Source organism: Ostrinia furnacalis, unplaced genomic scaffold (genome assembly GCF_004193835.3).
Source record: "Ostrinia furnacalis isolate ACB-3 unplaced genomic scaffold, ASM419383v2 OfSCF0319, whole genome shotgun sequence".
Taxonomy (NCBI): domain Eukaryota; kingdom Metazoa; phylum Arthropoda; class Insecta; order Lepidoptera; family Crambidae; genus Ostrinia; species Ostrinia furnacalis.
The window spans coordinates 259786-275041 of NW_021130558.1; the positions used below are offsets into that span (position 1 = coordinate 259786).

General features: G+C 35.9%; 1 protein-coding gene across 1 annotated transcript in view; it reads left to right on the plus strand.

The window, feature by feature from the left end:
- The window catches only part of LOC114360124 (nose resistant to fluoxetine protein 6), a 72886-nt gene that overhangs the window by 42075 nt on the left and 15555 nt on the right, over nt 1–15256 (plus strand). The window contains exons 3-7 of the mRNA XM_028314703.1: nt 5525–5706; nt 7256–7455; nt 11099–11228; nt 13413–13491; nt 15084–15192. Coding sequence (XP_028170504.1) covers nt 5525–5706; nt 7256–7455; nt 11099–11228; nt 13413–13491; nt 15084–15192 — 700 coding nt within the window. The remainder of the gene's footprint in view (nt 1–5524; nt 5707–7255; nt 7456–11098; nt 11229–13412; nt 13492–15083; nt 15193–15256) is intronic.

The following is a 15256-nucleotide window of genomic DNA, read 5'->3' on the forward strand; positions in this document are numbered from 1 at the left end:
GACAGTGAGTGTCGATTATATTACATTTACTCGGAACAGCGATATAATCGAGAACTGGCACGATGTCCGACCATGACTTGCGGTCATGAGAGTATTAATTAACTCATTATGAAATAAAAACGACAGCCTTCGCTATTGCATGCTTGTCTCGTGGCTTCGAACACCGACGTTGACAAGGGTCTGAAACGGTATTTAATATCCAGAAAAAATATTCATCTTCTATTTACAAGTAGGCCTACCTAAAATTGGTCAGTGAAAGAAAAATAGTGTCTGGGGTCCTTTTAGGACAAGTAGGTAGAGTCCAAAAATACAGTTTTATAGTAATTTGTACGTTACTTATGCCGTAATGCCTTTGCCTATTAAATGTACATTTATTTTTTATTATTCTTCTTGTATAAAAGTGTTGTACTGGTTGTACACGTAAAGTCATATTGACTTTCCTACCTACTTATCGGATTCAGAACAAATTTGATTTTTAAGCCTAACCGGATAAAAAGATTTCAGAATAGAGAAAGAAATAGGTATCTGGAATATGAAAAATTTCCAGACACGTTATAAAAAGAAAATATATTTTGTGCCTTTATCTTTTTTCGATGTAGACGAGCGTAAAATCGATTAGACTAAGATAAAAGCTTGGAGTTATTTGAGCGGCATTACCCTTCGCGTATCTAAATAACAAGGTGAGGCAGCTGCCTACTGCGTGTATCTTTGATCATGTTATTCATATTTTGTCTAATAGAAAAATACTTCAGCTTATATGCGGCGATATAAAGACTCCTGACATAATTTTACTTCTACTTCTGAGTTCATTTAAGCGCTAAGCATCCGTTTATTTAGACTTACGCCCGTATTCACAAACGATGCGAGCAGCAAAGAAGCAGCAAATCAAACGCACAGCGTTGAATAGAGCTCTGTGATTGGTTCGTGTGTCACCCTGTGCATCCACACGCACTGTGAGACTTCATAGTAATGTTTGTGAATAGGTACGGGCGTTACTTACAAGTATTTACTCAACTATTTCAAAGTTACAAATGGGAAATATGATGTTCGAAATGCCAGCATGAATGCTAAACAATGGCCTTATTTTCAAAACTGTCACCGGATAGCCCCGTGTTAGTAAACTCGCATTACAAACGGGGAAAGGTATCATTTATATTAGCACTGTCTAAAACTATTTGTTTTGTAAATGATGTAACTGTAATTTAAAGGTAAAGTTCAGCGGCGGGTTTAATACGGAAAATGAATTTGTAACAGCGCGGTATCTGGGTTGCCATTGCTTTGTTTTGTGAGTTTAGTGGAATGGAATGCAAATGACGCTTTGATTCCTTTGACTAAGTTATAGACTTTACGTTACAAAAGTTTATTTCTAAAGTCGTTGAATATAAGTAGGATAGGTTACATTATAATACTACAATAAATAGACTTTGAACTATAAGTTTGGCTCTTCAAAATGAACAATCATGACTCCAGAAAACTTTCTTTTTACTTGATCTCTGCTCTGTACAAGTGCCCTGGAAAGGACCTAACTGAATACATATTTGATTTGATAGTGCTCACAATTCAAGTTTGAAAAGGGTCGCCTCGAGGATACGAATTAGAAGCTACCTTAACTTGTATTTGAAATAATAAAAGTCATAATTTTTCCAAAACGGTTTTTTCAAATACACTGCTGTTTGTAAAAATGTTTTACAGTGAACCCAGATCATCTGTCTCGAACTGTATCTTTTTTTTTTTTCGCGGATGTTTTTGTATAAATTCTATACATACTACCTATTTTCGTTTCAAATTGAAATGTGCCCACCGTGCCAGGAAGAGATTTCTTTGTTTATATTTCAGTAATTATATTTTGTTGCGGCTTGCGTAATGTTGTAGGTACTTACTTATATATGGAAAACAAATCAGATGCTAAGAAGCTATTATACCTGGGCCAGTGGGCATATTATAATTTCATGAATGGCCCTGCTTCAGTGAATATTACAGTGGTAGGCTCATGGCGGATTGATTCAAGGGGGCATCCTTCGCTTGCATTATTTAGAGGGTGCTTCAATATCATCTTGACTGCTGAACGTCTCAATATTGTTTAATCTTCATAATTTACTTACATAAGCATGATCATTTAAACATTAAATAGTGCTGGTTCTCTAAAATAACAAAATTATGCGATAACTTCGCTTGAAATTGCGTTCCAAACTCAGTTACAGTTAATCCATTATTGTTTTTGTCCCAACAACTAAACCTCAAGAGAAAAATTGTTCTTTATGACAAATCGAAATTCACGTGCATGCTTACATCCATTTGATAAAGAAAACAACAATATTTAGCCCGAGAAATTTTTCGTTCAACCCAAGGAGCCGGGGAGAAATGGCTCTTGTAACGGGCAATATTTCACGGAATTAATAAATGTGGAAACGATAAATCAACGAAATGTGCAGCCCCCAGAGCGTACAGTAGGCGCTCGTAGTCCTTAAGTCGAGGCAATAAGGGTCAAAAGTGTCTTAAGTATATTGTGCTATAATCTTGGTGCACGTGACTGGACAACCTGCGGCATCCGCCATTCCAAACAAACTAATTTGACAGAAACTTCAGAGAAGATAATAACTTTCTAAGCTAGGAACTAGGCTATGGGAGTTCCTAGGACATTTACTTCACCATACTTTATACAGGCCTACCTAATATTAAATTAAGTACGTACTCGTAAATGTTTAACAGTAGGTACTTGTTTTCACTCTATTAATATCTACATCTGAATATCTAAAAGTATTTAAAGGCCAAAAAATGGTATAAGGCCAAAATTGACAATGTAAAGGAAAACTTTCGTGTACAATTTGCAAGTTCCGAGTATTTGCTTACAATTTAGTTTTGTTGGCTATTCATAAATAAATCTTAGGATATAGCATGTTTTGTATAGAACGAAAACTTTATCATGACATCAAACTTCAGTTCAGTTGAAAAAATAGTAAACACGTTTTTAATTCGAAAACCAGGGTAGCTCTTGACCTGAATTGAAGGCTAATTAACGACTACGAGTGAATTTATTGCTCTTTTCCTAGGTAGAAAGATATTTCAATTGACCTAAAATCCGCTGGGATATTTCAATTTATCGAGTTATCGGCACTAAGTGCTAAGTGGTTCAAGTGTGTTTGTGAGACTAACTTTACATATTGTAACTTTCATTATGTACGAGTATGTATAATATGATGTGCATCAGACTGTACAATTTTATTGCAACTGGCACCTATTACAACTAAAATTAGCATAATGTTATATCAGCCGTACATCATTCATTCAAAGCTTTTTCTGTGCATAAATATTTTGCGGAAAATACGTACTCACGCGTTTACAGATTAAGCGTGTAAGTACAACATCCTACATGTAAATGTACGCTTACAAGTTCGGTATTACTAAAAACACATAAGGGAGAGGAGTCCGCTAATTTGGACCAGTTTTTTTCAATACCATTTTACACACAGTTTTCTTTTGTTTTTGCTAATGTCCATGGTATATAATAAAAGGTACATTATTCAACTTACTATTTCATAAGTATTAATTAACATGATTGTTGTATATTTAGCACAAATCAACAAAGTACGAGTTCAGAGCTTCGGTCCAATTTACCCAACCGGTTGGATAATTTGTACCACAGGGTTACTAAATTGAATTTCAATAAATTTCAAGCCTATAAAAAAACTATGGCAAAATATTATACGATACATTCTTAACAAATTAGGAAACGAAAAGGAACAGTAGTTAATAACATAGACAATCGATATTATTTTACACGTTATCACGATTTTGAGTACAAGTTTTGTAATTCCAATTATCGTAACACACACTTGTACCTAATCTACTTTGCCAGTCTTTTGCTTTCATTTATTGTTAGTCAAACATAACTACGCTATTATAACTTCAAAATATGATTTACTAAAAAAAAATTCAAAATCCTTTGGTAAAGTTCCATACAACTTGGTGTGGTCCAATTTAGCCGACTAGGTGATAGTGCTTTTAAAAAATCGGTAAAAAATATAGCTTATAAATACCGAAAAATGTTTCAAATAATTGTAATCCACACTAATTTACGCTTCTAAATAATATATTAGAAACACCCTGTGATTAAATTTAACAAAATTACAAACTAAACATGTATTGTCAAAAGTTACTTGAAAACAATGAAAAAATACTTTTCAAAATAAAACACACGTGTTTGTTGTCACGGCAAAAACCACATGGCCGATATTAATTGATTTTAGTTGTGTATCGCTGAGTGTAGCAATTACAGACATTCAATAAATACTTTACGAGATAGGATGGTGGTACAATTTACCCGGCGGTACAATATACCGAACTCTCCCCTATCTACATATAGGCAGGTGTTAAAGTTGAAAATAAAGTCATTCTACAGCATAAAGTAATAGAAAGGACCTAATTTCAGTGAAATAAAATAAAAATATAAAAGACTTAGGATGACGTGTTCAATTTTAAATTATACCACTAATTACTTATCTTTTAGATCGTAGAAAACAAGTTTAAATGCCTTGATAGTCTTAAGTTGTTTTCAGTTAAGTGCAAAAAATGCGCACCCATTTTTGGATGGATGGCATTGATGGCTCATGAATCGGAAAACTTAAAAGCTTTAACTTATTAAAATAGAGCGTTCAAAAAAGCGTTTTTCATGAAATAACTCGCAGTCTGCAAAAACTAAAGCCACGAGCGTTAAAGCGCTGCCACTGCCACCCATTTGCGAGCGATACATATTTGATGGAGTTAAAAGCTAATAGGACGCAGCTAAGTGAAACTATTACTAACAGCGAACGCTATTGCCGAGTGTGCCGATGCTAAAATGGTTATCCGTAGGTTTGTGCTTCTTAATAATAAACCTACGAGTCTACTTTAGTTAAAGATAAACATAAACATGTGTGAAAACATATTACAGAGCAACATGGTTATGTTTTATTACAATAGCAATTTCAGTTGTTAAACGCAGTTTCTCGCGGCTGGTGTGTCGAATATTCGTCGGATTATTTCTAAGTACTCCTATAGCAATATACTTACTTACCATTAAGAAAATCGGTACGTAAACATAAGCAAGAAAACTCCAATAACTGAAAGAAATTCAATCTAGAACCTAAAATGTTATTGCGGGAGACTCGATAACCTCTAGAGGTAGAGGCGCTGTACTAAGTATAGCCATTTAGTTCGCAATAAAGAATTTGAATTTGAATCTCTTGGTTTAACGCATTTCTGGGGATATTTGCACTGACATTTTATCACATCACATTCTTTCAATCTATTTTGATTCTGCTGCGTGATGTGATCAATATTTTGCTTGATCCATACTTATAGTAACGCCCTGTATGCACGATACGACCAATGGGAGTGCAGAATCAATGAAAAATGATGGAAATACGGGAAACATTTTTCAAACTACATTCACGAGTACAAACTCGCGGGTAAAGCTAGTTGTATCTAGGCTAGGTATAAATCCTTACCTCGCGATGGGATTGAACATGTTTTTCTCATTTTCCAGTGTACGATGCATCTGGCCAGTACAACCCCAATATGCTGTTCGGCAACGAGTTCTGGCTGGGCTCCATGATGGAGTGCCGCGACCTGCAGCTGCCGCAGTACTACGACCAGGTGCCGCCCTTCGACGCCGGCTTCTACGTCATCAGGATCAACATCACCATCGACAGGGATCACATACCGCAGGTAGTTATTATTTAGTGTCAGGCGAGTACCTACAACATTTTTTAGTGTAATAATTTTATGATTGATTTAAACAGAAGGTTTTGAAACATTATTACACATAAATATTACACTTTCGTAATGAAATAGGTACCCAAGTGATAATTATATTATCTAGTTTATGCAGTTTTCAGTTGCATTAGATTACTAATTAGTGTCAGTCACCTTTTTATTTTGATGATAAATAGAGTTAAATATAATTAACTAATTCAAGACTGAGTTATTAGGCTAATAAAATAATGAGTGCTAAAAATGTAAGCAGCAATGTATAGCGCTATCTGGTGACATAAATGTGGTTGACAACAAGTACTCTCCAAAACAACACCAAACTAACAATACGATCGACTTTGAATGACTGACTGTAATCCCTGCCAACATTAAGGAACTTTTAATATAAAAGTTTCACTAGTACCTCCACCGCTGAACTTTCTGTCGATATGAAGTTCGGTTGAAAGTTTAATCTTTGTTGCTGTCCAAAACATACAGTTCGGTGGAGTTACTCTTTGTGAACCGATCGACGCTGTTATGAGGACATCGTTGTACACTTAGTTTGATGGAGCACTCTTCTGAATCTTCGAGAGTCTCAGCTTTGGCAGCGGTTCGTTCGTGGAAGTTTTAAAAACAAAGGTTCGTATTTATGGGCGAGGTGAATGGAGGAATTTATCGGGGCTAATTCTGAGTACTCTTTTAGTTTAGCTAGATGTCTGACATTTGAAATCAACGCTCACTTCACACTCAAGCGTAATATTTAACTTTGTAACTTTGTGATTTTTTCAATTTCAATATTTAGTGTCAATTATATAATTTGTGTTTCTACTTACTCATAACAACAGGGGCCAATAGTAACGAATTTAGAATCGAGCCCTGGTTTCAATAGTAAAGTCGGTACCTAAGTTCAACTGCAGAATCCGCGAGCCAAACCCAGCCACGAGGTGATATGTTCACGAGCACCGTTTATCGGCTCACGCCAGTTGACGTAAGTGGGTTGACTTAGTAGTGAAATGAGAGATTTACAGCAGTCAAGTGGAATATCCAGGGTTCCCGTTTAAGTTACAAGTTCACGTGTTGATAAATCGCCTGGATATTATTTCCGGCAAGTACAGGCTGTACTCGTAGCTCGACGAGGCAGCGCCATTTGTTTGCTTTTATAACGACATCTCTGTGCTTTTCAAAGCACGTTTGAATTTGTTTTCAGATAATAATATATTTCTTCAAGTCAGAGGTCTTAAACTAATAGGACAAGAAATTTGCTTAGTTCGGTACAGCTATCGTGTGGCGAAAGGTCAGCTAAAAAGCACCACATATTTCAATTATTAGGTGATCAATACGTTGTCCGAAAAAAATACATAATTCTTTGTAGGGCATAGTAAGCCGCAGATCAGATGGAGTAGCCAAGTAGACCCCAGAAGAAGGATACTGCAATGCGCCATTATAACAAATTCACAATCCAATCCCATTGTTCTTCTGCTTCTGTTTTGGATGGTAATTACTTCGATTTTCCTTTGTTTCTCAGGGAAGAACAATACTGGTGGGCGAGTGCTTACCAGCCTCATGCGGGGTGGCGTCAGTGGAGCAGGTGGTGAAAGCAGCAGAGGGCGCCGCCGCCGCCCGCGCCGCCGCTGCCGGATTGTCCGCGTCGCTGCGAACGCTCAACGTGCGGCCTGTGCCTGGGCCCTACGATGTATACGCGGACCGCAAGTTCCAGATACTAGCGTAAGTATTGTTTATCTTCAATAGGGTATTTGACAGCACTTCAATGATGTTACTCGTAGTTTTTGTAAGCAGCCAAAAGGTGACTCTCCCATGATTTTAATAGCAATACCTAACTACGAGACGACCATTTTGCCAGAGCAATTTTAAAAGAAAAGAAAAATATAGTCTCATTTTTGACCGAATTTCAATTGTATAGGTATTTAGGGCTGAAAATTTTTTCCAGCTTCTGATTTTTAACTTACTCCTCTTATTGAAACTAAAGTTATATAAGTCCTTCGGTTTCATACCTTGTACTGAATGCACGATACAGTTATTATAATCTTACACGAACTCATAAAGAAGCTTTTACATAAAAGTGGGTCGAATCTACTTAGGTAAAAGTGGGACAAACAAAAGTTATTTTTATTAGAAGTGCAGTGTTGCATCGTGCACGTGAACGAATAAAATGCAAAGAACTCATTTGTAAATGTAACCGAGTCAGCTGTGCGCTACAACATAAGGTCGTAGATCGTATGAATCATAAAGCCACATATTCTAGGGACAAGAAATGTTTATTGAATCCTAGTGTTCTCCCAAGACTATTATGCTAGTATGTGGTTTTAGCTAGCGTACTTCAAGCTATAATAAAGTTTAATAGAATCTGATAGGTCCTTTTTGCGAGAAAGAGTACCTACTTAGTGAACGACTATTCTTAGAGACTTTCACGTTTATATAAAAACATACAACATCATTGAGGGCATTTTATGTTTAAATAACTAGCTACATAAACTTATGTTCGACCTAACAATTTAGATTTCTTTCCCTGCTTGAATATCACACCATTATAGAGGTTTATTATATTGAAATAAAATGCCTCAATATCTTCACATCATTGAAGACATCTATGTTAGGGGTGTTCCTCCCTAAACATGTAATTCATGTCTTCGAATCGATAACCTAACGACGTTGGAATGTGTTTGAATGCGAAATGCGGCAATCTGTGATAAACATTGATCCTCTTACGTATCCGGCGGTAATTGAATGTACAGGTGACGGTGAAATCCTGCCGAAGCGCCGTGATGTATAGCTGCACTGAAGCTTTACGGTACATCCACATTACAACGAGTGTAGGGTACATCCACATCTTTACGTCACTCGCGCCTGACACGTGGAGATGTAAATCCCTTTAAAGCCGTAGCACATTTATCAACCCGGAAAGGGATCGTAACCGTATCCACTCGAGGCGGACAGTATTATTTGTATGAAACTCCATACTTCAACGCAAAGTTATCCGCACCATAACGTAAACGCCTCGCCTCGCGATTAACAGCTCGCAAAATGATCCCTTTCCGAGTTGATATTCTGCTATGACCTTTATCCGGCGTTTCGCTACTAGTTATGACCAATAGTTACATAAAAAATACCTAGATTTTCCTTACAATCAACATAACGTAAATAATGGTTACATTTATTGTACGGCAGTAAAAGTTTATAGCATAACATCACACACATATACAATCACACGCTGCAAAGAGTGGGAAAGTTCAGGAGTTGTCTACACTATTATCTCAAGCTTTACGAAAAATAGCTATGTTGAGTTTTGTGCTTTTTATGTCTAAAACCACAGATAACCTAACCAGAAGCAAAAACTACCAAAGTACCTACCTATTAGCAAAAAGTTTTCAGGAAACATGTCAGCGTTAGACCAAGTTTACCTTTTTGCAAAGTGGATCGCGTAGTGAAGATTTATCTGGACACTGGGGCGCACAACATATTCAGCTTTATGATAGCCGCGAGCCGAGTTATAATGAATGTGGAAACTTGTGGTTACTTTACATAAATGAATTTAAATATTTTATGAAAGTTAAAGAAGATTTCTTTTGTTTACGCTGATAAAGTCAAAAAGTAGTTTAAAAGCAATTCCCCTGTAAATTAAAAACCGCGCTTCCTTCAAGTTGAATGTTGTCATATTTTTTTTATTTTATTTAATGCATCCTGGCTGGTTGGAACCTTTTTGGCCGCGCCACTGCACTGGCCGGTTATAATTTTTTTCTTTTTCCACGTTTTGTTACCGAGATAGGCATTTGTTTTTATTTATTTGATGATGTTAAATAGACAAATAAATTCATACCTACAGGAGTTTTGTAAATTGAATCTTGCTAAAATGTTGCGATAGTGATAAATTTAAATAACTTCATTGTAAAAATTGGTAAACAAAACTGAACATAACAAAATCAAAATGTAACCAGAATCTGATAAAATATATGGACGACCACAAAAATCTATTGGTAAGTTTTCGATGTCTAGAATCGATTTCTTGGTCTGATACGCGAACAGATTTCACGCCGTCTCTGAAATGATATAGCTTATCGCATTAGGGTACATGAGGGGAACAGATGATCACTTAATCGGCTTCTACGAACAGTGCCTAGCGTGCCGCCAAAATAGTAGCTAGATTGGGAATCGAAGCCTGGAATTAATTAAGACTGGGAATCTCTTGGGTGTACTCGGTAAAACAATATCGATATAGCAGCACTGTTCACTTCCATTATTCCTACTGGTATGACGACTTGATCTTGATGCTATTATTTATGTAGAAGATTTAAGATTTTGACCTTAACTGTTAGATCTCTAAACTTCATTCAAAATCGTCAAAATTTTTGTTAATTCATTTGGTTTGAAAACATTATAATACGCATCCAGGGTTGCGGCTCGTTTGGAAATGACGAAATGTATTTAATAACATTTATTTTGTTAAGGTGTGTTTGTGGAGCCGTTTTCCGCGGTTTTGGGTTTTCACAGAAAAATAATTAATACGAGTATTATCTCTCGAGTATTGAGTTTCTGTTAATTAATTTTATTTAGGTCATATGTACAAACATAATCCGTATTGTATTAATTATAGTAACTTATGTAAAGACCGACACAGACAAAAGCTCCGTGCATTAATTACCATTCAATTAGGTACGTGTCACGTAAAATTTTTGCATGTCATTTCCACTGCAATTTTCAGTGGGAATGACAGGCATTTAGCATATTCTATGATAAATACATTTAATTAAACCATTTAGTACCATAAACTGTGGTAAAACGGTCAGTTAAGCTGCAATGCATGTACTTATTCCGCATCTGCATAATATGTTTGGTCTGCTAAGTCGTTAAAGCCATCAATTTACATGCTAATGGGCGATATTATATTACAACATTGTTTCGGCAATACATTAAGCAACTGTTTGACTGAGATTATCTTACAATTAGAGAAGACGATGATAAATTAATGTAATTAAACTTGAGCATACAGGTTGAGCATAAACTAAAACAAGAAAATTAATTATAACAGCAGAGGTGCTCTTAAATTGCATAAATTACATTAAAGTTAAATTGCCGTTTAATATTTGATGTTGATGCATAATTCAGTAACGTTTGTTTATGTTAATGGCCCTTGTTTAGTTATACACTCGACGTCAAATAAATCGCACCTCCCGCGACAAGCATTTTCAAACGTATGCATCCCCACTTCCCACCAATATTGGTACTATGACTTACTTGACCCCTAGATGGGGCAGAGTCCTCCATCGCGTTCGGTCTTGAGCTTCGCGTTTGATCTCGCTCCAGGTCTTGCCGATTTTCATCCAAAAAGTTGCTCTTGTTTTATTTTCAATAGCTCGGTGATGCTGCTGGTGGCTGTGCTGATGGTGTTAGGGTCGTTCTACGAAGGATACTTGGAGAGGAAATACCGGCTGCTGCACGAGGCTGAAGACCTTGAGCTGGCCGACGAGGTCCACCATAAACATGTAAGTACCTAGTTAGTTTTGGATAGTTTTCATCAATTCTTGAGTCAAGGAGCATTTATAAAAAATATGACTCTTGAACAATTCCACTAACAATTATCGTTTAACATGTAAAGACTTATTTTTAGTATCAAGAAAAGCTCGAGTATTAATTTTTCAATTATTACAATCCCTATATTTGTTAGTAGCCCTGTATTAATACCATTTTATTTGGAAGGCAAGATAAGCTCCGTCTTAGCGTGTTTTTAGTGCTAATCTTGCTTATTTCAATTAGATTTTTCTCAATACATGCATTCCGCCCCGGTTTCAACCCGGATTATCTACTTACTATCATAATGTTAGTGAAATTTCTGTTCGATTGTAGTTCAAAACTAGTTTAGTTAAGCGTTAAATACAAACACAACATAATATGTTGTAAATTTTTTAAGGTAAACAGGCATTTTCAAATTCTCATTAGTGAACACGTACTTATCAGGGTCAAAGAATACAAATAAATACCACAAATACGTTCACAAGTACCTATTATAATTTCCCAACATCTTACACATAGCTCGAAACGATTTAGATATTTTGACTCATTAATTAATTTAATAGTAACATCATTAACTAAATCCATGGAAATTTCACAAGAGATTTACATTAATTCCAACACAAGTGCTGTTAATGCGCATTTAAATGATACCGCAATCTGTTTTAATGCAGATCAGAATCTATTTGATGGTGTCAATTTGAATTAGACATAAATATCCATATTTACTACGTTATTAAGACTTATTGAACTAAAGATTTTTGCTAAGCTATGAATGTAATGTAATTTACTGTCGTATTAACTACTCGTGTTTTCCAATCATGTTTATTATGTTCTTCTATGTTAAATCAGGATGAATGCTAGTAAAAATTACAAAATTACAATCTTATGAGTGTGTTTCAAAAAGTTTAACGCAAAAGCAAATCTAGGAATAAACAGGCACTAAACAGACAGACAGTCAAAAGTTTAAACAGACTAGCGTAGGCTTCCTAAATTCTCCCTTAAATTCCGAATTCACACACGCCATTTTAAAAGCCATTTTTGGAGAGACATCGTAAGAGCTATTTTTAGATTTTTCCATTTCCCAGCTGTTCGTCCAACACTTATTATTATGTCGTGTGCTCCGACTTGGTTCAGTCACATGATGTGTTGTGTAGGCTGTGGCACTTGTAGTTTATATTAAATTACAAGAAGATATACTAAAATAGGAATTAACATGAGTATTCTTAAGGTATTAAATGCCTCTTGTGCACCGGTAAAGTACATACAAAGATGAGTGTAACTGCGCCTTTTTATAAGCAAATTGACTGATAATGAGAGAGATAGTCGCTCTCTTGTATATTGTAGTTTCTTTTATTATTATTTTTTCGAAAGATCACGGCAAGGACGGATTGAAAACTTAGCAGCACATGAATACCCTATTATTAGTAGAAGTCGAACTTAAGCCCCTGCTATGTATGATAACGCTCACAAAAGGTTCTCTAGACTACTTAAGTGTAAGTTTAAAGTCGTACATGGCAGACACACTACGTTTACGGTTGTAGTGCGCCCCAGGCAAGGGCGATAAGCCTCCAAGAGACTAGACTTAGGCATTTGCGTGCCGGCCGGGATTACAGCGGTCCTAAGCCGCGGAGACGAGCGCCGAGCAGTGATTAAAGCGCCCGGGCGGCACAATGCGGCCGTGTAGGGAGATGAACATGTATTTAAGTAGGTATAGGTGGACTGAAACTCACGTTAAAATAGTTTTTAAACAATAGGTGATTCGGAAAATTGCACGATGAAAGGAAACGTTGAAGGGATCTGATCAGTAATTTATGGATGGATGGATACGAACCGTACTACATACAAATAACAAAAGTAGGAAATGTACCTACTGACGTTATAAGACTGTGCAAATAGCCAATATTACAACTGTCTCTGCGGTCTATTCTGCTTGTCGACTACATCAATTACAGGGCACAGACTTTCCCAAATTCCACTAAAATTGCCCTAACAAATGAACTAGCATCATCATTATTTTTCGTTCCTATCGTTGGGCATTCACGTCACGCTTCCATCATTACATAATAAACGTGATTAGGAGTGAACTTAACACAGTTAGTTATAGCCAATTGTATTGTCTCGTGGGATGTAAGACAACGTGTGCATAATATTTGCAGCTGAATAACAATGTGCCGCTGGCCGATGGGAAGGCGGTCGCCGACAACAAGGACAAAGACCTTCGCAGGGAAACTTGCGGTAAGTCATACGAGATGTACGGTCAGCCACCATGCGATAAGGTAAGTATTAATTATTTTAATGGTCATAAAATCTTGCAACATTATACGTACTTATAGGACACCCTAGTTGAACACGTTTTAAAGTGACGTCACTTTCAAACAGTGTTCAACTAGAGTGTAACTGAGAGTGTAACTTTTATTAATAAGCGGGAAAATGTTTAGCGCTTCTTACTAAAAAAGATGAATTAAATTAACTTAAAGCATATTGAGCTGAATACAAATAGCTTTCTTATTTATACAAACTGTTTCCTCATAAGCAAGGTTTACCCTAACAAAAATAGTTCAGTAATGCATGTGTTGGCAAAGACCTCAAAGAGGTGTTTAAATATTGAAGTATTTTTATGGGCGAATAATAATATTTTCAAGCTTATATGAACTCCAGACAGTCAACTCCATTGAACTTTACGTAAAGGGATAAAAGAGATTTGATAAATTCTGTAAGCCGAGGAAAAGCCTCGCGTTGAAATATAAATAAGGTGGATTCATTGCGTGGTGAATAGATACATACTTTGTTCACTCGAGCTTGCTCATTTTAAGTAACATTTTCAAACTTCTGCTCGTAGAACTATTGACTCTACATTTTTGTGGACTAAGTTCATTAATATCTATTTGGTTAATTTCTAATGTGTCCGTAAGTAGGCCTAATTTTGAAGAAAAGAGATAGTAAAATTATAAGAGTACCCTAGTCAGACCTCTTTTGTTACAACTCACATTATAAAAGAAAAAATAAGAGTTATCATACTAAATCCTACCTAGTACCTACTTAAATGAATTTAATAAAATAGTTTTGTTGGCTGACTCTACAAACATTATTATGTATAGAAACCTGCACTGTACATTACATTAGGTAAGAAGCCATGTGCCTCTAATAAAGTTAGCAAGCACACAGGCCGGACTCCAGGGGCCTAATGAACGTCAGGAGTTTGGACAATCTACCTTAATGTATATTAACACAAATTATTTTCCTTAATATTACTTAAATTGTCCTTGCTCTCTTCTTTCAAACATTCGAGACGAAATATGTCTAGACTGATGAATTGCAACTCCATTTAATGAATCCATTAGCAACGCGTCTTTATTATTACTGAGCGAAGTTTAAATAGCGCTCCGCTTCTTTATAAATCGCTCATTGTGCTCCAAATTCCAATACAATTTCTCATTTCTATTAAGATTTAAGAAACACAGATTTATCCTAATTGGAATGAGTTAATAACCATCATTGGAACTGGGAAAACAATCTTTGATTAAATCACGTTTCGGCTAATTAATACTTGTTTGTTCTGGAGATGAGACTTATAATTAAAATGGGATCTATTATTTCAACACAGCCGTCTGTAAATAGGCATTCTTAGAAACCTTATATATTTTTGAATAGAAGAGCTTTTAGTTCTATTAATAAATACGGAACTTCTTATTATTATAAGTTCTTTTCCTAGTCAGACGAATTCTTAGTAAATGCCCAAAGGACGGTGTCGCCAATCGCCACGTGCAAAATTACCTAAATTAAATTGTTCTTACGTATAATAATATTATTATGTTTTATTTAATCAGGTATGCTGGCGGAACTCCTTCTATCCTTTTCAATACTGTCAAACGGACGTACTATACTCAGCACGCAGAGGCCTAGTGATGGTGCCCTCACTTGTCTACATGGAATAAGGTAATTAAAATTAAGGCTATTAATACAAAGTAAATACTGGTTAAAAGCACAGCGATATTATTAC